The sequence below is a fragment of the Cnephaeus nilssonii genome (assembly GCF_951640355.1).
Source record: "Cnephaeus nilssonii genome assembly, chromosome: 2".
Lineage (NCBI taxonomy): Eukaryota > Metazoa > Chordata > Mammalia > Chiroptera > Vespertilionidae > Cnephaeus > Cnephaeus nilssonii.
This window is the reverse complement of record NC_137073.1, coordinates 75,293,719-75,319,484: the sequence shown is the minus strand read 5'-3', so window position 1 is coordinate 75,319,484 and position 25,766 is coordinate 75,293,719. Positions and strand designations below refer to the sequence as shown.

Below are 25,766 nucleotides of genomic sequence, written 5' to 3'. Positions count from 1 at the left end.
TATAGAATATAACAAGAAAATTTGCATTAGAAGTAAATAAGAAATTTGTTCACTGAAAATTTAGGGAACAGTGCTTCCACCATGACCCAGAACTCTTGAGGTCTTTAACTAAGGAAGGTGTTTGCTTATCCAAAAACTTCTCCTCTGGTCTAATCTAAAGGCAAATTACTTTAATTGCCTTTCTTTTCAGGTTAGAATCGTTGGAAGTTTTACTCTTGCTGTATTCTACCCCCTTCGTAAAATCGTGTTTTTGTAATGTTCACTGTTTACTAGCTAGTTCTAACTTTTTAAGACTTTAGCATACTCAATATTACAATATGTGATTTAGACCTAATCCTTAATGATGGCCTTAATGATGAGACTCATTATAATTATTTGAAGATTCCATTATCTTGTAGCCAATGTTTCTGGAATCCTAGCACCAAGACCGTCAGTATTTAAGAGATGATTTATATAGTCTAATCCCGAACTATGATCAATAGTATCAGATTTAAAGATTACATGTTCTACTTACTTTCCACCTATGATGATTAACAAAAGTTAATTTCCATTAACCCTAAGGAAGGAATTTTTTTAAACAGTGACTTCCACAAGTATACTGAAAATGTGACTCATTATTTTAAAAAGTATGCAGACAAGCTTGTATAGGATATTTCTCTAAATGACAGCAACAGCCCTATCTTCCATTGCTTGGTTTCAGGGCTCTCTTCAAAAAAGAGATGTTGGGGGCTTTCCTTAATGTCTGGAGGTCTAGCCATCTGTTTACATTAAAGAGTTATGACCTGTAAACCCTGTATGCAACAGCAGTTTATTTTAACTAAGTAGAATTCATCAAAGGGTGACGTGGTAGCGAGACAGCTTTTTCATGATGGGCCCTTGAAAATCTCTATTTATAGGTCTTTCTCTATGTCCACTCAAATGTCTCCAGAGTTTAACTTTGCATCAGAAAATATTTGTCTGGTTGATAGGCACTCGGCAAACAGGGTTAGAGAAGGGAGCTGGGGATGGCATCTTTCAATATGTAAACTTACCTTTAGTCCCTGGCTACCAGATTTCTTGGAGATAAGCAGAATAGTGATACTCTTAGATTTCAATAATCAATAGGTACATTTCCACTTAATCACTTTATTGATAGACTGATACACCTATCTTGCTGTGCTGGGTATTCCTGAATCTATAACTCTTTAGTTCAATTTCTACAGAAAATAAGCTTCCATTCTCCTTTGCAGAATGTAGGCGTGGTAGTTGAGTATATGTGGAATGGAAGACTAGATCTGTGAGTTTTACAACTACTTTCAATAATTTTTCCAATATGCAAACAAAATATTTTTCTATTTAAGCAGATTATTCATTGTGAAATTAAAATGTAACTGGGGAAAAAACCTTCCCAAATTAAACGTTTAATTTCATAAAAATACATAAATATAGATGATTCAATAAGGTTCAACAATGTAGTCCCAAAGTTATAAGGAAACTTTGTAATAAGCTAGTATTTTGCAAAATTGGGAGGGAGCTAGGTTATAAGAAAAAAGTAGAGAGCCATGATGAAACTAAGAAATAAGAAGGAAAAGGGGGGGAGAGAAACATTACATTTTAGTGCCAATATTCAGATGAAATATTCTCATATGATATTTGAAACAGAAAATTATTCCCATGCATATAAAAGTTGTTTTTTTTGGTGGGTTTTTCGTTTGTTTGTTAATCCTCACCTGAGGATATTTTTTCCATTGATTTTTAGAGAGAGTGGAGGGAGGGAGGGAGGGAGGGAGAGATACAGAGAAAGAAACATTGATGTCAGAGAGGCACATCAATTGGTTGCCTCCTGCAGATGCTCTATCAGGACCAGGGACCAAGCCTGCAACTGAGGTATGTGCCCCTGACCGTAATCGAACCCAAGACTCTTCATTCCACAGGCCAATGATCCAACCAATGAGCCAAACCAGCCAGGGCCACCCATACAACAGTTTTAAAAAATTATCTGAAAACATGACACAGCTATAGATTATTTCATAGTCTTTCATAACTTCAACAAAAATGAGCACAATTAGATTTAACTTTTTTTTTTTTTTCCACAAAGGCTTATTTGTAACTTTAAAAAACTTTAGGAATCCACTCTAGCTTTTTATTAGGACATGTCAAAACAGGAACACTGACTATTAATCACAGGTTTCTGGTGTTTAAGATTCTACATATGAGTGATGCCACATGGCATTTGTTTTTAGCTTAGTTCTCTTAGCATAATGCCCTTTAGGTTGATAACTATCACAAAACAGAGGTTTCTAATGAACAATTCAGAATTCCATCTAATGAGTCAGCCATCCTATATAATAAAAGGCTAATATGCAAATAGACTGAACAGTGAAACAACCGGTTGCTATGACGTGCGCTAACCATCAGGAGGCATGTGTGGAATATGGCAGGCATTGGTAGCAGGCAGCAGAGCAAGGAACATGGCGGGCACCGGCGCGATGGGATGGTGAAGCAGGTATGGTGGGGCACCAGTCGCTGTCATTGGGGTGAGCCGCTGGTGGTTACTGAAAATTCTTTGCTCCCAGGCACCGTGATCCCATCAGGCACACGAACCTGCTGTCGGCACCAGCCCCAACCACACCCACTGCCAGCACTGGAGCTGCCGCTCGCACCTGCTGCCAGCTCCGATTGCCCCTCAGAGCTTCTCCACCTCCCCCTGCTCCTCAGGGGCAATCAGGGCCAGCAGCCATCACTCACACCCATTGCCAGCGCCAGAGCCGCCGCTCACACCCACTGCCAGTACCGGCCCTGCTCGTACACCCTGCCTGCTCCTGGCACTGGTCCCGATCACTCAGCGCTGTCAGTGGGTGCAAGCAGTGGCTGCCTGCTCTGATTGCCCCTGAGGGCTTCTCCACCTCCCCCTGCTCCTGAGGGGCAATTGGGACAGCAGCCACCACCTGCACCTGCTAATGGTGCTGGCCATGCCGCACACACGCTGCTGCTGCTGGCCCCAATTGCTCCGTGCTGACAGCAGGTGAGAGTGGGGCCAGTGCCATCAGCGCATGGGAGCAACTGCAGCGGGAGTGGGGCTGCTGGCAGACAGGGGACCAGGGGCCGTGGTGGGAGGGGCCAGGCGGAGGCGTGGAGGATGGGCCGAGGCCTGCCCCTTGGCCCACCGCAGCCTTGCAGCCCACAGTTCCTTTCAAGGTGCACAAATTCGTGCACTGGGCCCCTAGTTCTAAGTAAAAAAAAGACCAATTAATAAACTGGTATATGAAATAAACCACTTTGTTCCTGGTCTATAAACAATTGTGCTGTGAAATCAGAGCTATTACAATAATTTTCTTTTAATAACACTGATTATATGCTTTTCAACACGTTTATCAAGTGGAGGGGAAAAAAGGGAGTTTCCCATCCACCCCAAGCAACATTTTCAGTTCTAGAAACTGATTCTACCAAATAACACTGCAATAAGTGGGCCATTGTCTGGAATTCGGAATGAGTCCTTGTTAGATAATTAGGAGCCATTATTATTTAATGTAAGAATGTATCTTTTTTCTCAAGCAACTTTCATTTATTTTTTAAAAATTACTCACTTAAGGCTCTGGTTTAAGTCTGATTCCCTGTCAAAGACCCATACCAGGGTTGCAATTTCTATCCCTAGCCACAGTTGGGGCAACCAATTGATGTGTCTCTCTCACAGAGATGTTTTTCACTCTCTCTCTCCTCCCCCCCTCCATCTTTCCCTTCCACTTTCTCTAAAACCCAATAAAAAGAATACCCTCAGGTGAGGATTAACAAAATAAAACAAAACAAAAAAATAGCCAAAAAGTCATTTAGATAATTATTCTAGTTATATAGTTAGTGATATATAACTTTAGAAAGTGCACTTTATCCAGCCGAGGGAGGAAAATGTATTACTTACATTTTTCCTTATTGCCATTGGTATTATGCAAGAAGTCTCCATCAGAACGTGTTGTAGGAAAGTCATCTTCATCATCTTCTACCACTAAATAAAATATATTTAAGGATATTAGGATGAAAGAAAATAGAAATTAACCAATTTATTCTTAGGTTCAATTGAGTCAATACATTCTGGATTCTCTTGAGTGCAAGATTTAATTCATTTTTGTATTTTCAGTGCTTATCAAAGTATGCCCAACAAATATGCTGTAGACGTTAATAATTATAAAAACTGTACCCATTCTCATTTGTGTAAGGGATGGTATTAAGATATGAGTTATTTTGCCCTTTAGTCTTCCTACCTACCTTGGGGCAATTTCATAATTCCATCAGAAGCCTATAATGGCTGAGCAGGACTGTAAAAGGAAAACTTCCATGCAGAAAATGCCTTAGCTTGCTTCTGGGAGTTCCTAAATTTACCATTTCTAAACATGCAGGAAAAATATAATAATTTACAGGTGTGATTATCGATTTTCATTCATCCCAGTGTCTGTGCCTAGAAATCCTTTTAACTTATCCAATTCTATAAAGAACAAAATCCTGTGTTCTCCTCTGTTTATCTCTTTGTTCTATTCTTTTTTTTTTACTGCCTAACATACTTTAACCTTTTGCACTATATATTCCACTGTTGTTGTTTTTCTTTTCTTTTTAATGTATTTTATTGATTTCAGAGAGGAAGGGAGAGGGAGAAAGAGAAACATCAATGATGAGAATCAATGATCGGCTGCCTCCTGCATGCCCCCTACTGGGGATAGAGCCTGAAACACAGACATGTGCCCTGGCCTGGAATGATACTAGGTGTACCAGTTAATAATGCGGATTTTTTCAATAGATGGAGTTACACATATGTTGACATATATGCAATTTGATATGTATGCTATTTTGTGGTATTGACAGCAAGCTTTAAACTTCATCTGTCAAATTTGCTGAAGGTGTTAACATCATAGATATTTTTATGCTTAAAAATGTCGAATTTCGTGCCAAAAAAAGAGCATTTGAGGGAAGTTTTTAATTCATTACTTTATTTTGAAGAAAAAGTTATCGTATACTTTGGAAAGCTTATGGTGAACATACTCCATCTCAAGATACATGTGAACACTTGCTTAAACGCTTTAAAAATGATTTTGATGTGAAAGACAAAGAATGTCCCAAGTTTGAAGACCAACAATTACAAGCATTATTGGATGAAGATGCATGTCAAACTCCAAAACAACTTGCAGAAAGATTAAATGTTGCTCAACAAACAATTTCTGATCATTTACAAGCAATGGGAAAGATTTTAAAAGAAGGAAAATGGGTGCCACATCAACTGAACGAAAGACAAATGGAAAACCGAAAAGTCATCAGTAAAATGTTGCTTTAACGGCACGAAAGAAAGAATTTTTTTGCATCGAATTGTGACTGGCGATGAAAAGTGCATTTATTTTGAGAATCCCAAATGCACAAAATCATGGGTTGATCCAGGTCAACCATCAACATCGACTACAAGGCCAAACAGCTTCGGAAAGAAGACAATGCTCTGCGCTTTTGGTGGGATCAGGAAGGTGTGGTGTATTATGAGCTTCTAAAACCAGGTGAAACTATTAATACTGATCACTACTGACAACAAATTATCAATTTGAACCACGCTTTGATCGTGAAATGACCAGAATTTGCCAGAAGACACGGCAAAGTAATTTTGCTTCATGATAATGCACCATCACACACTTCAAAACTAGTTAAAGACACGTTAAAAGATCTTGCCTGGGAAGTATTAACCCACCGTCTGTATTCACCAGACTTTGCTCCTTCAGATTACCACTTGTCCCGATTGATGGCACATGCACTTTCTGAACAGCACTTCAAAACATACGAAGAAGTGGAAAATTGGGTCTTTGAATGGTTTGCCTCAAAACAAGAGAAGTTCTATTGGGACGGTATCCACAAATTACCTGAAAGATGGGGGAAATGTGTAGCTAGCGATGGACATTACGATGGATGTTTCTCTTGAAATTATCGTGTTTTCTTTGATTACAAAATCCGCCATTATTAACTGGTATACTTAGTACTGTGACCTCCTGGTTCATAGGTCAACCCGCAACCACTAAGCCACACCAGGCTATATATTTCACTCTTTCTAAACCTCAGCCCCCAACCTTATTTTCTGCTTTCTATCAAGTGCTCTTAATAAGGCTTCTTCATTGTATTATCTTTTGAGAAACACTCTTTTTACAGAAAGAATCTTCATTCTAAACTGTTGTACTTCTTATCTCTTTACAAGGAGTATCTCATCCATTTTGGCTATCTTTCCAATAGATGCAAAGCCCATTACTGTTTCTTATTCCCTTCCTGCCTGCCTGCCTGATCGCCCCTAACTGCCCTCCTCTGCCGGCCTGATCTTGCCCCCTATGGCCCTCCGCTGATGGCCTGATCTCGCCCCCAGTGGCCCTCCCCTGCTGGCCAATTTGGTTCTGATTGGCTGGTTTCTATGCCAGTCAGCGTCAAAAGCTCTGCCTTCTAGGCAGCCATTGGCTCCTCACAATTCACCCAGATTTGGTTGTGATTGGTCGGTTTCTATGCCAATTCACCCAGATTTGGTTCTGATTGGTTGATTTCTATGCCAGTCAGTGTCTCTGGGACTATCTCCGGGCCTAATCAGAGAGGCGGGGCTGATCGCCCCCGTGGAGGTCCGGAGAGAAACAGAGGCGCAGCTGCTGGCAAAGCCCGGAGAGACAGAGAGAGGCAACAGCTGATCAACAGCTGCCACGGAGGCTGCGGATCAGACCCTGCCTCTCTCTCTGGGCCTGATCCATAGCCACCTTGGCAGTCAGTGCTGGGTCATCCTGGCAACCCAGCACTGACTGCAGGACTGACTTCCGGTGTTCAGTTGAGCCTTCGGTCGGTCGTTACAAACCCTGGGTTCTTATGTATTAGGATTGCCATTTCTAACTAGTGGGCTATTTCATTTTTTCTAATTATTGGGCTAGTTCATCACTTCAAAATTTTGCTACTCATCTATAACAACTTTTTTAAACCATAAACTGCTATTACCTAACACCTACTATTCAGCTAACTGATACCAATATCTGACACTGTTTTTTCCTAGTCCATCATTCCTATAGATTTCAATATCCATAATGAAGCCTCTGTAGACACCTAAATCCCAAGATTAATCAAATGCCCAGATTCTGAGGATCATTGTTGTCTCATCAATCATTTATAAATATGGTCAATTCTAGAAATTCATTAACAGCACACTGCTATGTTTTAAAATCAGTACTCATCATCAGATAAGATTCCCATCCTGATCTTGACTCAATACTACTCTGATTGACTGCTCTTAACCATCTGTATGCCATAAGCGTCTATAGACGCAAGCAGCAGACCTTTTTTTAATTAAATTCAAACTACAGTGGCAGTTAACTGGTTAAACACTGAAAGGCATGCACTTCACTTATATCATTAGTATCTTGTTTGGATTACTGAAGATTCACTTTCATATCCCTAACTACCCGATAGCTGTACCACCAAACAGGGATTTTCAACCTTGTTTTTTGAGCCCAATACTCAATATATAAAACTGATGAAAACAAGAGCCTCTCTGGCTAAAGACTGGCCTTTCCCCTTTCTTTCCCAACCAAATAATCCTTTGTCCATTCTTGAGGCACCCTTAAGGGATATCAGACATGGATTGAAACCACTGTTCTAATATAAATCCCCTATCTCAATCAGATCGGTTTCCCTTACCAACACAAACTGATTATGCTAAATTCCATCTCTGGATATTACATATTCCTGCTTTCTATATCCCTGCAATAACCCAAATTACATTAATAATACCAGCTATTTGTTTTTTTGCTGTTAAGCAGAGTGCTAACATATATAATTCTTATTTTAATTGTCACAATTGTATGTGCAGGACATAACATCTATTTTACAGTTGAGGAAACAGATATGAAGAAATGTTTCCTCAATGAATAGAGTATTTCCTTTAATGTGGTACATATGTCTTATTTTACAATCAAGAAGTATGTTTCAGTTAAAGATAATGTGTCTTCAACTTCTGAAATCCCAGAGTACATAAGACCTAAAGGGTTAATTAAATCACTGAAGAATGGTGGGAGTGGTGGAGGTCAAGGTTAAGATTGCCTTACTAGCAATTCTGATAAAACACTTTATATGAAAAAAACTGATGATCACCTAAAACAGAATTTGCTATTACCATTTCAATGACACATTTACTGAAGAACAGTAATTCTTAAAATTCACACACTTGATTTTGATAATTTAATGAAAGTGCACCCATAGAGATCCCTAAGACATAGGTCAGCATCTCTGATCTACAATCTAAATAGAAAACTAAGGTCCATGTCCTTATTTTACTTTTATCCAGCATGTATTCTTAAAACTGTCAATATTTCTAAAAAGAGCAATTATAGAAAAAACAATTGTTATAGGCAGAATTGTGTACCCCTAAAATCCCTATGTCAAAGTCATAACTCCCCCATAGCTCAGAATGTGAATGTATCTGGAGACAGTGACTTTATGGACGTAATCAAGTTAAAATGAGATCATTAGGGTAGGCCCTGATTCAATATGACTGATGTCTTTATTAGAGGAAGAAATTTGGACACAGAAGAAATATGATACAAAGACCCAGGGAGAAGACGAACATCTATAAGCCAAGGAGAGAGGACTCCAACAGATCCTTCCCTCATGGCCCTCAGAGGAAACTAACCTTGCCCACAACTTGATCTCAGACTTCCAGCTTCCAGAACTGTAAGAAAATTAATTTCTGTTGTTTAAGCCACCCAGTCTGTGGTACTTCATAATAGCAGCCCTAGCAAACTAATGCAATAGTCTACCACTGTTATTATTTATTAAAAATGAATAATGTTTAAAATCATTTTTCAACTCTTCTATACAACCTGGTTATAACTGCAGCCCAACTTCTATTTCTCTCGCTATCACTTTTGTCTTTCAAATGGTATATACTTTTGATGTGTATCATCTATAATAATAAAAGCATAATATGCTAATTAGACCGGACAGCTGAACGACCTTTCAGACGTCCTTCCAGATGACCTTCAGGACGACCTTCCGGATGAAGCTGGGGCTATGAGGGCCGAGCCCCTTGGATGAATTTTGTGTATCGGGCCTCTAGTTTAAAAATAAATAAGGAACCCTAGCTGGTTTGGACCAGTGGATAGAGCGTTGGCCTGTAGATTGAAGAGTCCCAGATTTGATTCCCAGTCAAGGGCACATACCTCAGTTGCAGGTTCAATCCCCGGCCCTGGTAAGGGTGTGTGTGGGAGGCAACCACTTGATGAACCCCTGGCTGATACCATAATCAGCAGACGTCCAAGTCTCTCTCACATCAATGTTTCTCAGTCTCTTCCCCTCCCTTCCACTCTCTTAAAAAAAAAAAAGGGTAAAATAAAAATAAACAAGGAATCCAATTCAGATATATATTGATTTAGTTTAAAGGGATATTTTCAAGCAAATAAAAGTTGATGGGTAATGTTTAATTTGATAAAAAGGCTATATACAGTCAGCTTTCTGTATCTGTGTATTCAACTAACCGTGGACTGAAAATAATTGAAAAAAGTTACATCGTTGCTGACATATACTTTGTTGCTAGGCTTACAATGGTGGCGTCTGTACTGAATGTGAACATACTTTATTTTACCCCTTGTCATTATTCCCTAAACAATACATTATAACAACTATTTACATAGCATTTACATTGGATTAGGTATTATAAGTAATCTAGAGATGATTTAAAGTATATAGGAGGATGTATGTAGGTTATATGCAAATATTAGTCCATTTTATATGAGGAACTTGGACATCTGCTGATTATGTATCAGCTGGACGGGGGTGGGGGGGGGTCGTAGAACCAATCCCCCGTGCATACTGAGGGACTATTACATATATACACTGAGTGGCCATATTATTATGATCTCTGAATGCATAATAATCTGGCAACTCAGTGTATATCTTATATAATAAAAGGCTAATATGCAAATTGTCCCCTCGACCAGGAGTTCGACCAGCAGGCAGGCCGGCCAACCGCCCATGTCCCCTCCCCCTGGCGAGGCTGGCCAGACCCCACCCATCCACGAATTCATGTACCGGGCCTCTAATATATATATATTTTATATAATCTGGCCACTCGGTGTATATATGTATATGTATATATATTTTTTTTGATGAAGGAGAAATAGCTCAACTACCTTTATTTTTAGAGAAATAAGCATCCAATGTTAAAGAACCAAAAACTTAAAAGTGTATCAAATATAAAAAACATCAAGGCTACTTATTTTGTCTAAATTTTAAGAAGATATGGCCTTCTGCTTCTGGCCAAGACAGAATAAAGGAATTGAATTTACCCTCTAGCATGAAATTAAAACCTGGACAAAATATATGAAACAATGGTTTTCAAGAACATTGTATACTAGAAGCCCGGTGCACGAAATTCGTGCACGGCAGGGGGTTGTCCCTCAGCCCAGCCTGTACTCTCTCCAATCCGGGACTCCTGGAGGGATGTCCGACTGCCCGTTTAGGCCCGATCCTGGTAGGATCGGGCTTAAACGGGAAGTCGGACATCCCTCTCACAATCCAGGACTGCTGGCTCCCAACTGCTTGCCTGCCTGCCTTCCTGATTGCCCCTAACCGCTTCTGCCTGCCAGCCTGATCACCCCCTAACCACTCTGCTGCCAGCCTGGTTGATTCTTAACTGCTCCCCTGCCAGCCTGTTTGCCCCCAACTTCCCTCCTCTGCTAGCCTGGTCACACCTAACTGCCCTCTCCTGCAGGGTTGATCACTTTCAACTGCCCTCCCTTGCAGGCCGGGTGCCTCCCAACTGCCCTCTCCTTCTGGCCATCTTGTAGTGGCCATCTTGTGTCCACATGGGGGCAGGATCTTTGACCACATGGGGGCAGCTATATTGTGTGTTGCAGTGATGATCAATCTGCATATTACTCTTTTATTAGATAATATAGAGGCCTGGTGCACGGGTGGGGGCCAGCTGGTTTGCCCTGAAGGGTGTCACAGATAAGGGTGGGGGTTCCCTTGGGGTGTGGGGTGGCCTGAGCAAGGGGCCTGTGGTGGTTTGCAGGCCGGCCACGCCCCCTGGCAACCCAAGGGGAGGCCCTGGTATCTGGAATTTATTTTCCTTCTACAATTGAAACTTTGTAGCTTGGAGCAGAGCCAAGCCTGGGGCTCTGGCAGCCATTTCTGTGGCAGTTAATTCACCTTCTACAATTGAAACTTTGTAGCCTTAAGCGGGTGAGCCCGGCCAGGGTGTGCGGAAAGCTTTGCTTCCCCTGTTGCCGCCGGCAACCCTGGCCTGCTCTCTCAAGCTCCATTCTGCCGCCATTTGTTTGAATTTGTTTACCTTCTATAATTGAAACTTTGTAGCTTGAGTGGAGGCTTAGGCCTGCAACGGCTATGGAAAGCTTGGCTTGCTCTGTTACCTGGGAAACCTTGCTCTCTGTGGCTGTAGCCATCTTGGATTGGGGTTAATTTGCATACTCGCCCTGATTGGCTGGTGGGCGTGGTTTATGTAGCGGAGTGATGGTTAATTTGCATATTACCATTTTATTAGAGAGGATTTGGCAAAAAAAGATTTGATAAAACATTTTATATGAAAAAAACTGATGATCACCTAAAAGTGGCAAGGAACAAATGATCTGAACTCTATGAGTATCCAACTTACTGCCTTGGGAGAGATTCCAAGCTGTAGAGTAAGGAGGAACCCAGGAGAAGCCCAGTATACTCTCTGAGGTGCAGAAATGGAGCTGAGTCCAGACAGACAAAGGCAACTAGAGTTCACAGGAGAGAATACTAGAAAGGAGACAGCTGTATAGAGAGAACCCAGGAAATTGAAAGAAGGGTCCCCTTGAATATTCAGCAGAGTACTGATAGCACATACAAATGAGGGAACTATAGAGGTCAGGGAAAGAACCAACTAAGAGGATTCCAGGAAAAAGTTTCCTTAGAGTATTTGAGGTATATTACTTGAAGATATATGGTAATAAATTAAATGTGCATACTATAAACTAAAGTAGCCACTAAAATAACAATTATATCTAAAAAGCAAACAAAGGAGATACAGAACAGAGAAGACAAAAGAATTTGAACTCCGATAAAACACATTTTAATAAGATCAAGAAACGAAACCATGTCAAGCAACTTAGTTATACTGTGAATAAAAGGAGTGCTATTTAGCAATAATTTGCCTTCACAGCAAATAAGAGAAAAACTGAAGAACAGATGTTGACATCAGTAATATCTTCAGCAGTAACAAAGGAAAAGTTCAAAACTTACATTATAAGTTAACTGAAGATCATAGCTCTTAAAAAGCTCACTATAAATTATTTTTAAATGTATATATAGCTCGATTATTGCTTTCTCTAAAACAGAGGCCAGAGAAGGGAGAGTGATGAAGAGTGAGAGGAAGATGAAAAGAGAAAGACAGGGAGGAAGGAGGAAAAAAAGAGAAGGAGAAAGAGATCAATTGATTCCAGACTGGAGGATTTAACATAAACATATGCCTATCGCTAAGACTCATCATAGGGTAAATATATTAGACATAATCATATAAAAAGCCCCATATTACTAAGATGACAGACACTATCTTTTAGTAAAGAACTTAAAAATCATTTAAAAATCTTCAGTGGAATCTAGTATGTATGAATGATCAGAATAATTAAGATGTGTTATTAAAGTATACAAGTTATATAGACACGGAAATCTGTTACATTGGGGGTTTGCAGCAAAAATGACTATTAATTACCTTTATCAGTTAAAGACATTACCCTTTAAGATCAAGAGGCTTTATATCCATTCATTCTCCAAGTAAAAATAGTGGTAATAGCCTAATTAACCTTTATCCCTTTGAAGTTCATCCTTGGAGACAGCATCAGCACAGGCATCAAAGTACTTCTGTAGAGTATCAACTTGTCTACATAGGATATCTCTAAAGGTTTCCATTTCAGCCAATTTCTCACGTAAACTGTGGCCTTTCTGCAAAACACAAAAAAAGGGGGTGGTGGATGTAATCCAAATTAACAAAACTGTAATTTATTTAGTCCTATTGTATTTCATCACTTTTTAAGGTCTACATCTTACTAATGAGGGCCATCGGGTAGGGAGAGCTGTCAATGTAATAGTTCTAGGAATTAACTTGAATCTGACTAACAGTGACTAGATAATGATAAGCCTGAAGGAAATAAGGGACAAATAAGCCTGACAATTTGTTCATGTAAAATTTAATATTTTCAAATTATTGACATTGTGTGAAAAAAAATTGTGAAAGACTTTGAAATGGGAAAAAATATTACTGGATATCCTTTCAAAGGAATGGTGTGTGCTATCTGTGGAACCTTTAGCATTTATGGAATGTTGTCTAATCATATAGAAGTCTTTGATTTCATTACATTTGGCCTATTTTATAACTCTTTAAGTAGTAGAAAAATAAGAGTAATGTAAATTATTTTGGCCATAGATATGCAAATGAATTTTGATTGGTGGAGATACACTAGTTTCTAATCTGTGGATACTGAACAGTTTTGCATATATTAGCAAAATCATTTTGGCATTCTTCAGATCCTCCTTTGAACCAATTTATTTTTACGTCTTATCTATTAATGAATGACAAAATCTTGGATGTGTTCATTTTCTATTTATATGAGTCATAAATGTTAACCCTTAAAAAATTATTCTGAACTTAAAATAAATTACATTGTAGAGAAGTTCTTTTGAAAAAACTATTAAATAAGTTCTGTTCACAACATTCAGTACTAAATTCAATTTATGAGGCCTTAACTTAAAGCATTCACAATCACAAACCTTGAATGAAGAGGTGGATGTTGCAGAATAGCCACTTGCTCCAGACACCAGTGACACCATTGAACCATGTCGACGCAAGCTGGATTCAGATCCATAACCAGATTCAGTCTAAAAAAGAAAGTAAACTACATGAAAAAAAATTAAATAAAAATTACTTAATCATCACAAGAAAAAAATTGTAACTGTGTGAGATAGATGTTTAACTTATTGTAATCACTTCACTATATATGCGTGCTTGTTGTACACCTTGCTGACATATATAAATGTTACAATCATTATGTTGTACACCTTAAATTGCTACTAGGTTATGTTAATTGTACCTCAATAAAACTGGAAAAATACTTAAGAATAAACAAGAGTTTTCCTATAAATTTATAAGGCTGTTATAAAAATTGGATAGGACAAAGGCAAAAAGTAAAAATAATAGAAGATGGGCTAAGATGTCTTGAACCACCTTTAATTCTTTTTTGTAGCACAAAGAAATAAACAGTAAATTTTTTAAAAAGTACTAAGAGGAAAACTTCCAGTACTACTTCTTTATAGTACTATTTCCAGTACTATCACTTATTACTGTCTCAATGAAACCTCTACTATTACATTAGGCAGTTTGTCTTTGTATTCTCAACCATTCTTCACATGTCAAAATTATAGCATTTACCATATACTTGGTTATATTTAGATTTTATAATTACTATAAAACTTGGTTCTTCTGGAAGAAGACTGTAACTTTTTCATTTTGTAGCCACCTCAACAGTTCATTTCACACACAAAATTCTCAACTTTACCAGTCTGTTATAAAAAATAATTGAACTCCAGGATATTAGACTTAGCACTGTAATAATCCTATATAATAAAAGCTGAATATGCAAATTGTCCCCTCGGGTGGGAGTTCGACCACTTGCTATGATGTGCTCTGACCACCAGGGGGTGGCGTGGAACATGGTGGGCATCAATGATGATGCTGGCAGCGGGCGGCAGTAGAGGCGCTGCCAGCCCTGATGGGCCCGATGAGAGCGGGACTGCAGCGGGATGGTAGAGCAGGTGAGCGGGCAGCGCCAGGCCAAGGCGGGGGCCCGGTTGCCCCGCAGATGGCGACCAGTGGCAGCGGCAGGGGGCAGGGCCACCATCCGGCTCCCAGGCGCAGAGGGAATTGGGTGGGGGCCTGGCCCCAATCCATCGCCCCGCAGACGGTGACCAGTGGCAGCAGCGGGGCCGTTGCCAGGGCAACGCAGGTGTGAGCGGGGGCCCCAATTGCTCCACTGGTCACCCCACAGACGGTGACCAGCAGTGGTGGTGGGCGGCGCCAGGCCAATGTGGGTGTGAGTAGGGGTGCCGATTGGTGGGGGACTGGGTGAGTGGGTGGTGCCAGGCCAAGGCAGGGTGCCAGGTGTGGCTGCGGGGCTGCGATACTAGGGGCGTGAGCTGGGGCTGTGAGGGTGGGGGCATGAGCTAGGGCCCGATCTCCACAGACCACCCTGAGGGACCCCACCCATGCACGAATTTCGTGCACTGGGCCTCTAGTACTTTTATATAATTCTGATGTGGTTGGTACTCTTCAGAGCATCAACTTTATATTCACCCTCCCTATTACAAATGCAATACCAATAAAATAGACAATGGAATTGGATATTAATTTTAAAATGCTCTTAACCAAGATTCGCTTATAATAGGTTATTTTTTTGTTACTAATTCACTGTCATTTTAAAAAAGAGAGATATTTTTATTGATTTCAGAGAGGAAGAGAGAGGGAGAGAGAGAACAGAAACATCAATGATGAGAAAGAAGCACTGGTTGGCTGCCTCCTGCATGCCCCACATGGGGGATGGAGCTAGCAACCTGGGCATGTGCCCTGACCAGGAATCAAACCGTGACCTCTTGGTTCATAGGTCAACTCTCAATCACTGAGCCATGCCTCCCGGGCCTCACTGTCATTTTAAAAAAATAAATTTTTAAATTAATTTCAGAGAGGAAGGGAGAGGGAGATAGAAACATCAATGATGAGAGAGAATAATTGATTGGCTGCCTACTGCACGCCCCCCTACTGGAGATAGACCCAGCAACCCAGGCATGTGCCCTGACCAAGAATCAAACAGTGACCTCCTGGTTCATAAGTCGATGCTCAACCACTGAGCCACTACTACCAGGCTCAGTGTCATTTTCAACAAATTTTAGAGAATAGACCATATGTTGGAAAAAACACTGCAGTAATTTTGCTGACATATACAAATATTAGAGGCCCAGTGCATGAAATTCATGCACGGGTGGAGGGGGAGTCCTCTCAGCCCAGCCTACACCCTCTCCAATCCGGGACCCCTTGGGGGATGTCCGACTGCTGGTTTTGGCCCGATCACAGGGATTGGGACTAAACTGGCAGTTGGACATCCCTCTCACAATACGGGACCGCTGGCTCACAACTGCTCACCTGCCTGCCTGATTACCCCTAACTGCCCCCCCCCCCCACTGGCCTGGTTGCCCCTAGCTCCCCCCACCCCCAGGCGGACTGGCCGCCCCTCACTGCCCTTCTCTGCCGGCCTGGTCACTCCTCACTGCCCCCCCTCTGCCAGCCTGGTCGCCCCTCACTGCCCCCCCTGCCGGCCTGGTCACCCCACACAACCTGCTGGTCAGTCATTTAGTCATCCCTCGCTAACCCCCCTGCCGGCCTGGTTGCCCCATGCAGCCTGCTGTTCGGTTGTTACTGTGAGGGTGTCGTGACCAATTTGCATATTACCCTTTTATTAGTATAGATTACATATCTACAACTATAGTATACATATTTAAATCCAAGAGTCACTACTCGCAAACAATGTTTGGTCAATGATTAGCTGGTGATCACAGTGCTTCGCACACGGTAATTGGTTCTGCTGTTGCATGGTGTAACTTTCTGCAGCAGTTTTAACTTGCATGCAGGCCAAGTTCCTACGTGTGCTAAGCCACAGCCCAGCCATGTGGCATTTATTTACTCGAGTTGACTGGTGATTGCACAAATGTACTAGACCTATTCAGTATAAATTTAAAATTATAGTAATACATATAGAAAACTTTTTTGTGAAATTAAACTTTTCATACATTTTAATTACACAAACATGTCTACATAAGTATAAATATGTAAACTAATTTTTCAATTGTTTATCATACACATCTGGAAAACCTACTTTATTATATAATGGACTTTCGGCTTTAATGGACAGCCCCTTGCCCGAATTATTATATCGTGGTTTTACTGTATTTGACACATGTTCAAGTATTTTAGATTTCTGATTACTTCCTACTGCTTTTTAAAGTACTGTGCATGACTTTAGCCCTAGTCTCTAAATTTAAGAGGTAAAATAACATCTAATTATTCTTGGCATACACATAATAAAAATCAACCATCCCATTAAAATAGTAGTTGTTTAGATTACTTGATTTTCAAGATTAACCCTTTGTACTCGCTTGCTTTTTTCTTGATTCCTTTATTCTAATGCTAACCGTGTCAAGTCACACTCGACATCCGAGTGCAAAAGGTTAAGATTATGAATCATTAAAATTAAGTACAATACATTGTAGAAAGTATTTCCATTGACATTTTACATCCTCTGTGCTCTAGTTCCTAAAAATCCATTACATTTTCTATATAGCTGTTGGTTTAGCCCCGACATTATTCTAACTGGACAATGTTTTTCTAGGTACAGAATATCAAGCTTTTATACTGATTTAATAAATAAAATTATGTTATTTTTAATAAATAATATTAACACTAGTTTAATACACTTTTCCAGTTCAGTATCACTTCATTAAAGTTTAATATTCTAGGGAGAAGGAGGAGGAGAAGGGAGTTAGAGAGAGAAAGGAGCTAAAGAATTCATAACCAAAATAGCAAAACAACTCATTAAAAAAATATATCTTCAGGCAAAGACATTAGAAATTTATCCATGTGAAAAAAGCAGCCTCTTAAAATTCAAACTTTCAGCATATACAAGTCACCAAACACCAAAGTGATAATGTCATACTTTTAATGATGCTTGTTTATAAAACACTACTAGAGGCCCGGTGCATGAAAATTCATGCACTGGAGCGGGGTGGGGGGGGTCCCTCAGCCCGGCCTGCCCCCTCTCATAGTCTGGGAGCCCTCAGGGGCGGGAGGTGACCCGGCTATCAGTGGAAGGTGATGCTCCATCACACCTCTGCTGCTGCCACTGCCGGCAGCACAAGCCTCAGCCGGCCCTGGTTACCTGAGCCTCGGGTGGCCCTGGGCAGCTGCCATCCGAGGCTTGCCTGGCCTTGGGCTGGCCATGGGAAGCTGGGGAGCTGAGGGGACTGGGGGACTCGGGAGGCAGGCGCTTGGCAAAGCTGGGCCTGCCTCGGGATGGGCCAGGCCTTGCCGCACCTGCGGCCCCAGCAGGAGTTAGGGGACTGGGCACCGCCATCTTATGGCTGTGGGGGCTGCCATCTTTGAGGGCGGGGCAGTCAATTAGCATATTCCCTCTTTATCAGATAGGATTCTCAGGAAAAAGAAAATATAGGATAACCAATTCCATTGTTACAGAATTTAAATAATAAAGATCCCATTTCAGTCAGAAAGTGTATTGAGATAACATTAAGTATAAGTGAAATGTTTAACAAATATACATACACACACACAAATGAATCCTCACTGTTTTTAAAAACTAGTCATTCTGGAAATGCCTATAATTGTGCAAATGATGCTGCCATTGTGTAAAACATTCCTGATAGTCTTACCATAACATTTAGCCTAATTTTATGACAGCTACAAAATTTAGCTATCTCAAATCATTTTTAGGAGTCACAGAATAAAAATTAAAGAACTGTCTCATAACTTTAAAATAACTTCAAAATGTTTAAGTTTGATTGGCTTTCTTATTCACAGGACATGGTTCTTAGTTTTAATTTTTCTCAAAAATCTAATCTACCAACAAAGATACTGCTATCTTTTAAGGGTTTATATTTTAAAAAAATTAACCTTAGCATTTCTGCAACATGTAGAGTTTATTTCAAAGTTTACATATGGCAGGTGTTTTAAAAATTGTATTCATTAATGGGCATTTACATACCTGAGTGGTGTAGGTGCAGCCTTGTCTCAAGATTCAATATTTTATAAACACTGTCATGGGGCTGAAAATAATTCTAAAAGAGAAGTTGTAAAACTATTCTGAGAATGGCAATGTTGTTGACAAATCTATTGTGGCTTCCCAAAATGTCCTCTTTGAAGGCAACAATACTCATCCTGAATTTATAAGATCTACTTTTTGAAGGTCGAGTGGGTGAGGGAAATAGGGATGAAAATGGGAAGATATTAGTTTATAGTCATAACCTGATACACTGTTAAGTGTTCTTAAAATTTTAAGATACTTTTGAATCTCATCAGTATTTTTGTGAATAATACTCTAAAGGCATGTGGGCTTTTAAAAAATTCCACTCACTCTTCCACAAGAAAAAAGTTGAGTTTACTTACAATCCCTAATCACTAATATAGTATTTTGAAAACACCAAATTCTATCTAAAATTAATAATGAGAAATTCAAGTACAGTTATTGTAGGAATATTTTTCCCTTTCAATATATCTGCTTTAAGCTCCCTCAAATGAATTGCTGTGCAAAAACTTCCTTTCCCAAATTTGTGAGTTAGTAAGCAATATTCCTGAACAGGTTTTGCAAAAACATATAATATCATTTTAGTTCAATAAAAAGTGTACTGATTATATCTTAATATAGAACAAGGTTTACTTTTAAATACTACAGTAATGAGACCAAAAAGCACAATCTTTTGGCCACTAGAGGGGGTCAGTAGCATTTTCCAAATAGCAGTATACTACTTGGAAAGCTGATAATAAAGGTTACTCTTGGTCAAAGTATAAGAGTAACCTTTAGACTAATTCCTTTACATGTACTGTACCCTCTACATCTAGACTTTTGGAGAAAAATGAAAAGCATGATAATTTAAATCATGTAGCTCAAAGTTATGAATTTAATAAAATACCAAAAATGTCCTAAGAACTGATTCGAAAAAACTCCCTTAAAGTCACAGCTAAATCTTATTGTTTGGTTTAATCATGTGGAAGATAAACTTATATATAATCATTCTGCACAGTCTGTTCATTAGCTTATCCATATACCAAAGCAGTGGTATAAATTACAGTAAGAATGTTGGCTTATAATTTTTAATGGAACCTGGCTTTTGAAAATCTTATTCTTTTCCTTAGCAACACTCTCCAGCAAGAAATACAACAACAAAAAAATAGAGACAGTAATTAAGTAACTTCCTCATGGTGTCAAAAATTATGTTATTAATGGCATAGTTCCCCCACCCAAAAAATATATTGTCATTTTTCCATTTTAATTATGGAAAGAGAGAAAATATAAGATTAAATGTTAATATAAGCACAAAGGAGCATTATCCAGAAACTGAAATTCTGAAACCTGTTATAAAACCAAATAAGCTTGCTACCTTCAATATTATTATTTTAAAGCAAACCACATGAGAAGCAAGAAACTATAATCAGGAGAAGAATTTAATCAATAGAGTTGTAATTTAAATATCATAAGTTGCAATGGCAACAATTTTATTCTTGTCTAGGACAACAGAATATTTGAGATAAAATTTGGCACAATAATTTCATACTTGGAAATATTAAAAATTTCATCTATTTAGCCTTTCAAATATGTATGGGATCCCCCTAGAGAAGCAGTAGCCTCTGAAATAGAAAAAACACAAGGATAAATTTAAGACAGGCTTTAGTATCACTGTAACCACTAGACAATAAGACAAGTCAGTCATTACAAATCCTGGGCTCAATTTTATTTTTAAAATAATATGGCTAGTATGGTACTATAGTTCTCCATACTAAACCTAAACACCTGAATCGTAGGCTAAAAAATGTATATATTTTACATGGAGGCCAAAGGTAGTTCTTTATTGAACCAGATGGAAAGATATAATTCATTCAGAAAACCAACATTTATAATGTATCAGATGAGGAGAGGTTCAATACACAATGATTTCCAGGAATTGCAGTGTTTCATTGAATCAAATAAATTAAAAAATATATTTAAGAAAACGGTATTAAAGAGGATTTTATCATACTCTGCATAAAAAAAGCCCAACGGCAATACACTTAAACTTCGAGTACAATATCTGCTTAACCTCAAGATACTTTTCTCAAATCATACTGAAAAACAGAACATTTGCTCAGACTAGTTCTAGGAAATTTCTTCTTTTTCCTTTTCAGACCCTAGTCATTCTGATACCATGATTTTAAAAAAATATCATGACATAAGGTTATTTATAGACCTTGATTATTCATCTTTCATTTTCTTCTACGAGAGCACGAGAAGAACTTTCCTTTACAGACATATCTAAATAGGCAAAGTGTTAAGAGTGAGATGAGGCTGGAAGGCTTAAGCAGGGCCTTATCACACACCCTTGTTACCTATTAAAAGAATACAGAAGAAAATAAGACAATGTTTATCACTATTGGAAGTACTAAAAAACAAAACAAAACAAAACAAAAAAAATAGCCCAAATACAACATGTATATCCTTCTATCTACAGGGAGAAATTAGTAAACTACCAAGTCCTTACTCTGTACCAAAAGCTGTTTAAGAATCCAACCTGTGATACAAAAAACAATTCTAAATAAACTAAATTTAACACTCTGAAATTCAGTCTTATTTTCTCAATCTTTCCTCCTTTTGAGGGAGCCTTAAAAGGAAGGTGAGAAATAACTAGTTATATCAAATAAGGCTGTCTAAAGAAAATCTGTTAAACAATTTTTCCACCCTAGCTTTACAAAACAAATACTAAAGGATAAGGGAGATTTTTTTTTATTTTGCTTTGAAAAAGAGTTCAGTAACTTTAAATGGATGTTTTATATATTCATTTTCTATTCTTTAGATTTCAGCATTGTCTTATTTAAATTATTCATTTTATATATTCATTTTCTATTCTTTAGATTTCAGCATTGTCTTATTTAAATTATTTACAGCAATAACATATCACTTCTACAAAAATTAAAAAAGTCACAGAACACATTTTTCATCTAACTTGGAAAGGGTTAAAAAATTAATAATACTAGTAACGTTGCAGTGAAATGAAGATCTACACATTCTTGCAGATGAAATTATATTAGCACAATCTTTTTCTTTTTTTAATCCTCACCTGAGGATATATATATTTTTTAATTGCTTTTTTTAGACAGGGTGGAAGGGAGAGGGGAGAGACAGAAACACCAATGTGAGAGAAACACATAGAACGCACCGGACCAAGGGATCAGGGATCGAGCCTGCAACCGAGGTATGTGCCCTTGACCAGAATCTAACCTGAGACCCTTCAGTCTGCAGGACGACACTCCAACCACTGAGTAAACTGGTTAGGGCAGTACAATCTTTTTGAAAAGCAATTTGGCAATATATGTGTGTGTGTGTGTTACACACACATATATGTATATATAAAAGTACTTATATTCTTAAACCTAGCAATTCTATTTCTGAGAATCTATTATAAGGATGCAACTACACTGCAGAAAAATGCTTTATGTAGGAAGGCAATAAATACAAAAAAAGTAAATTATAAAGGTCTAATAATAAGCAAATGAGCACCAAAATCACAGCACAATAAAATATTAACAAAGCTGTGTTATAAGAGAAAATAATGTTAGATTGGGAAAATAAACAGAATATAAACTTTGTTATCTCCACAATGTTTTGAGGGTAAAATGTACAGAGAATAAGAAGGAAATACAGCAAAATGAAGAGTAATTGTCTCAGTTATAAATTAAAGATAGTTTTATGTCCTGGCCAGTTTTGTTCAGTGGTTGAGCACTGGCTCGCAGACCAGAGGGTCCCAAGTTCAACTGCTGGTCAAGGGAACCTCAGCTACAGGTTCCCCAGCGTTGGTCGGGGCGCTTACCAGAGGCAACCAGTTGATGTGTCTCTCTCACATCAAGATTTCTCTCTCTTCCCTCCCTCCTTCTCTTCCACACTTTATAGAAATCAATGGAAAAAATATCCTCAGGTGAGGATTAAAAAAAAAAGATAGTTTTGTATTTTTTTTTCCCCTTATGAGCAAATATTACTTTTAAAAACCAGTGGGGGAGCAATAAAATCTAACTAGTGAAACTATTTGCAGGAATGGTTTTAGACTTCCTAAGAACTTTTAGATCTAACTATATAGGAAAGATTTTTTTTAAAGGGGGTTGACTGATCATTTATTTTTTAGTATTCAACCATGCATCCATGAGAATAGCTGAAATTAACTAGAAAGGGGGAGTATTTAAAAAATGAGGTTGTTGCTTTTGAAATAATAATGTTACCACTCACTGATCAATGTTCTCATAATCTACTTAATTTATTTTTAATGCAAAACGAGAATGACGCCTACACTGAAAGGCTTCCAGGAGGATTAAATGATAACAGTGATTAATTATTCTTCAAAGGGATGGTACTGAAAAGAACAAGGGCTTAGGAAATGAACAGTGATATGCGCATTCCTATCAATGACCCTATCTGGTCTATCGAGAACATGGATGTGATGGAAAAATGATAGAATTGTTTTCAGCTAGGATAACATTTTAACCTACAGGACATTCATTTATTTTGCCACCTATTTGTATTATTCCTAACCCAATGCTGTGTTTCATTCCTCAATTTCAAACAAACCTAGACTATTTTACCAGGCAATAAAGACAACATAAGCAAAATATTTTTTAGGCTATTAGTGAAAAGGTTTACTTGATTAAAATGAGTTTTATATTCTTTGTTTTTTAAAAATGTAGGGAGCGGCTATAGGGTTAAGCCTAGGACTGACCTGTTGGCAAAGCCATAAACAAGTCTCAGCTTAGAGGGCACAGCCCTCTTAGCATAATTAAGCTTGACCTTATGACGCTCCCTAGCTCCTTCCTAGATAGCTAATGGGCTATGGGAGGTGCAGCAAGTGCTGCCAAAACAAATCAAACTCACAAGATCATTGTAACTATGGTGACCACTACCTTGTTTACCTCTGACTATAAAATAAAGCATCAGCTTGCCATCTGGATCTCTCTCTGTGGCCTCAGCCAGGCACAGGAGATCCACTGAGCCCCAGCTTATTCTCTTTTGTCTTTTCTTTAATCCTTTGCCACCCTCCACCCCTGCCCCACCTCAGGCTCACCTAACCCTTGGCTGTGCTGGCCCAGCACAAAAAAAAAATTACTAGATAATTTTAGGTAAAATTAGAAAAGTTACCACTGCTGTCAATATGTTTAAGCCATGCCACCCACCATGACTTTTCCACATCAAATTAGAAAAAGCAGAATCCCATCTGTCCCAGTAACTGTCAGAAATCTCCTCTCTAAATAAACATTCAAATACAATATTGAAACATTATAAAACACTAGAGGCCTGGTGCACGAAATTCGTGCATGGGAGGGGTGTGTCCCTCAGCCCAGCCTGCACCCTCTCCAATCTGAGACCCCTTGAGGGATGTCCAACTGCCCGTTTAGGCCCGATCCTGCTGGCTCCCAACTGCTCGCCTGACTGCCTTCCTGACTGCCCCTAACCGCTTCTGCCTGCCAGCCTGATCACCCCATAAACACTCCCCTGCCAGCCAGATTGCCCCTAACTGCCCTCCCCTGAAGGCCTGGTCCCCCCTAACTGCCCCCCAGCAGGCCTGGTCCCTCCCCCCAACTGCTCTCTCCTGCAGGCCAGGTCGCCCCCAACTTCCCTCCTCTGCTGGCCTGGTCACCCCTAACTACCCTCCCCTGCAGACTTGATCACCCCCAACTGCCCTCCCTTGCAGGCCTGGTCCCTCCCAACTGCCCCCCCCCACTGGCCATCTTGTGTCCACATGGGGGCAGGATCTTTGACCATATAGGGGCAGCTATCTTGATCTTGTGTGTTGGAGTGATGGTCAATCTGCATATTACTCTTTTATTAGATAGGATATAGGCCTGGTGCATGGGTAGGGGCTGGCTGGTTTGCCCTGAAGGGTGTCCCGGATCAGGGTGGGGGTTCCCTTGGGGCGTGGGGTGCCCTGGGCAAGGGGCCTGTGGTGGTTTGCAGGCTGGCCACGCCCCCCGATGATCCAAGCGGAGGCCCTGGTATCTGGGATTTATTTATCTTCTATAATTAACCTTTTGCACTCGGATGTTGAGTGTGACTCGACACGGTTAGCATTAGAATAAAGGAATCGAGAAAAAAGCAAGCAAGTGCAAAGGGTTAAAACTTTGTAGCCTTGAGTGGAGGCCAGGGCAGGCGGGGGGCGGGAAGCTTGGCTTCCTCCATCGCCGGAAAACCCAAGCCTCTTCCTTGCTCCATGGCCATAGCCATTTTTGTTGGTATTTATTTATCTTCTATAATTGAAACTTTGTAGCCTTGAGCGGAGGCCAGGACCGGCCAGGGTGTGCGGGAAGCTTGGCTTCCTCCATCGCCGGGGAAACCCAAGCCTCCTGCTCGCTCCGTGTCTGCAGCCATCTTGGTTGGGTTAATTTGCATACTCATTCCCGATTGGCTGGTGGGAGTGGCTTGTGGCCATAGCAGAGGTATGGTCAATTTGCATGTTTCTCTTTTATTAGTGTAGATGACTTTTGTAGCATAACTTCATATTCTTTACTATTTTCTGAAGTAACTATAGGGAAAAGTTATTCAACTCTAGTAAACTGCCTTTTTTACTTGATCTCTCTTATCTAAAGAAATATTTTGCGAAATGATTTCTATGTTGAACCCATGGCAACAAGGGGAAGAGTCCTCCACGCTCCTGTCCACACTCCCGGTTCCTACAGAGCCCGGGCCCGTCCTCCCAGGAGGGGAAGGAGCCGCCGCTGTCCTCTCGGTAACACGCCCGGGCCCCGGCGGTGGCCCCACTGCAGTCCGCCCGCGGCCGCGGGACTTCACGTCCGGGATGCGGGTTTAAGTGGGCAAACAGGCAAGCACATCAGACGTGGACCGAGCGCTTTTACTCGTGGACCGAGCCTAACAACCAATGTCCCACAGACAACACGACCCGGTCTCAGGCGGAGTCGTGTGCAG

The 25,766-nt window shown here is 39.9% G+C and overlaps 1 protein-coding gene across 4 annotated transcripts in view; it reads right to left on the bottom strand.

Annotated features, from left to right (window-relative positions):
* CERT1 (ceramide transporter 1) overlaps positions 1-25,766 on the bottom strand; it is a 95,933-nt gene that overhangs the window by 40,946 nt on the left and 29,221 nt on the right. For all 4 annotated transcript variants that reach the window (XM_079796303.1, XM_079796302.1, XM_079796304.1 and 1 more), the window contains 3 exons: positions 13,768-13,875; positions 12,804-12,942; positions 3,896-3,979 (listed from right to left, as the gene is read on the bottom strand). In XM_079796303.1, the coding sequence (XP_079652429.1) occupies positions 3,896-3,979; positions 12,804-12,942; positions 13,768-13,875 (331 nt within the window). The remainder of the gene's footprint in view (positions 1-3,895; positions 3,980-12,803; positions 12,943-13,767; positions 13,876-25,766) is intronic.